We start from the raw sequence: 216 nt of genomic DNA on the forward strand, positions 1-216 counted from the left end.
GATAAACACTCACTTTTGCATTTCTTCCCCAACAGATGGAAGCCTTGTTCTGATAGTTGTCAGCCATGCAGACGAAAAACGTAAATGTGGCTCAACCAACAGCCAACAAAAATGAGGTAAGTAATTGCTCTGTTCCACTCAAAAGAAGAGAAAAAAATCTGTACATATTGTTTAAGATTTCAGTAGCGGATGTAATTCGTGTTTGTTTTGTGTATT

General features: G+C 37.0%; 1 protein-coding gene across 1 annotated transcript in view; it reads left to right on the top strand.

The window, feature by feature from the left end:
• The window catches only part of LOC119592927, a gene marked incomplete in the record, with an annotated part of 145,168 nt that overhangs the window by 37,200 nt on the left and 107,752 nt on the right, over positions 1-216 (top strand). Inside the window, 1 exon segment of the mRNA XM_037941818.1 lies at positions 36-116. Within this exon segment, the coding sequence (XP_037797746.1) occupies positions 66-116 (51 nt within the window).

This window comes from Penaeus monodon, chromosome 31, assembly GCF_015228065.2.
Source record: "Penaeus monodon isolate SGIC_2016 chromosome 31, NSTDA_Pmon_1, whole genome shotgun sequence".
NCBI lineage: Eukaryota > Metazoa > Arthropoda > Malacostraca > Decapoda > Penaeidae > Penaeus > Penaeus monodon.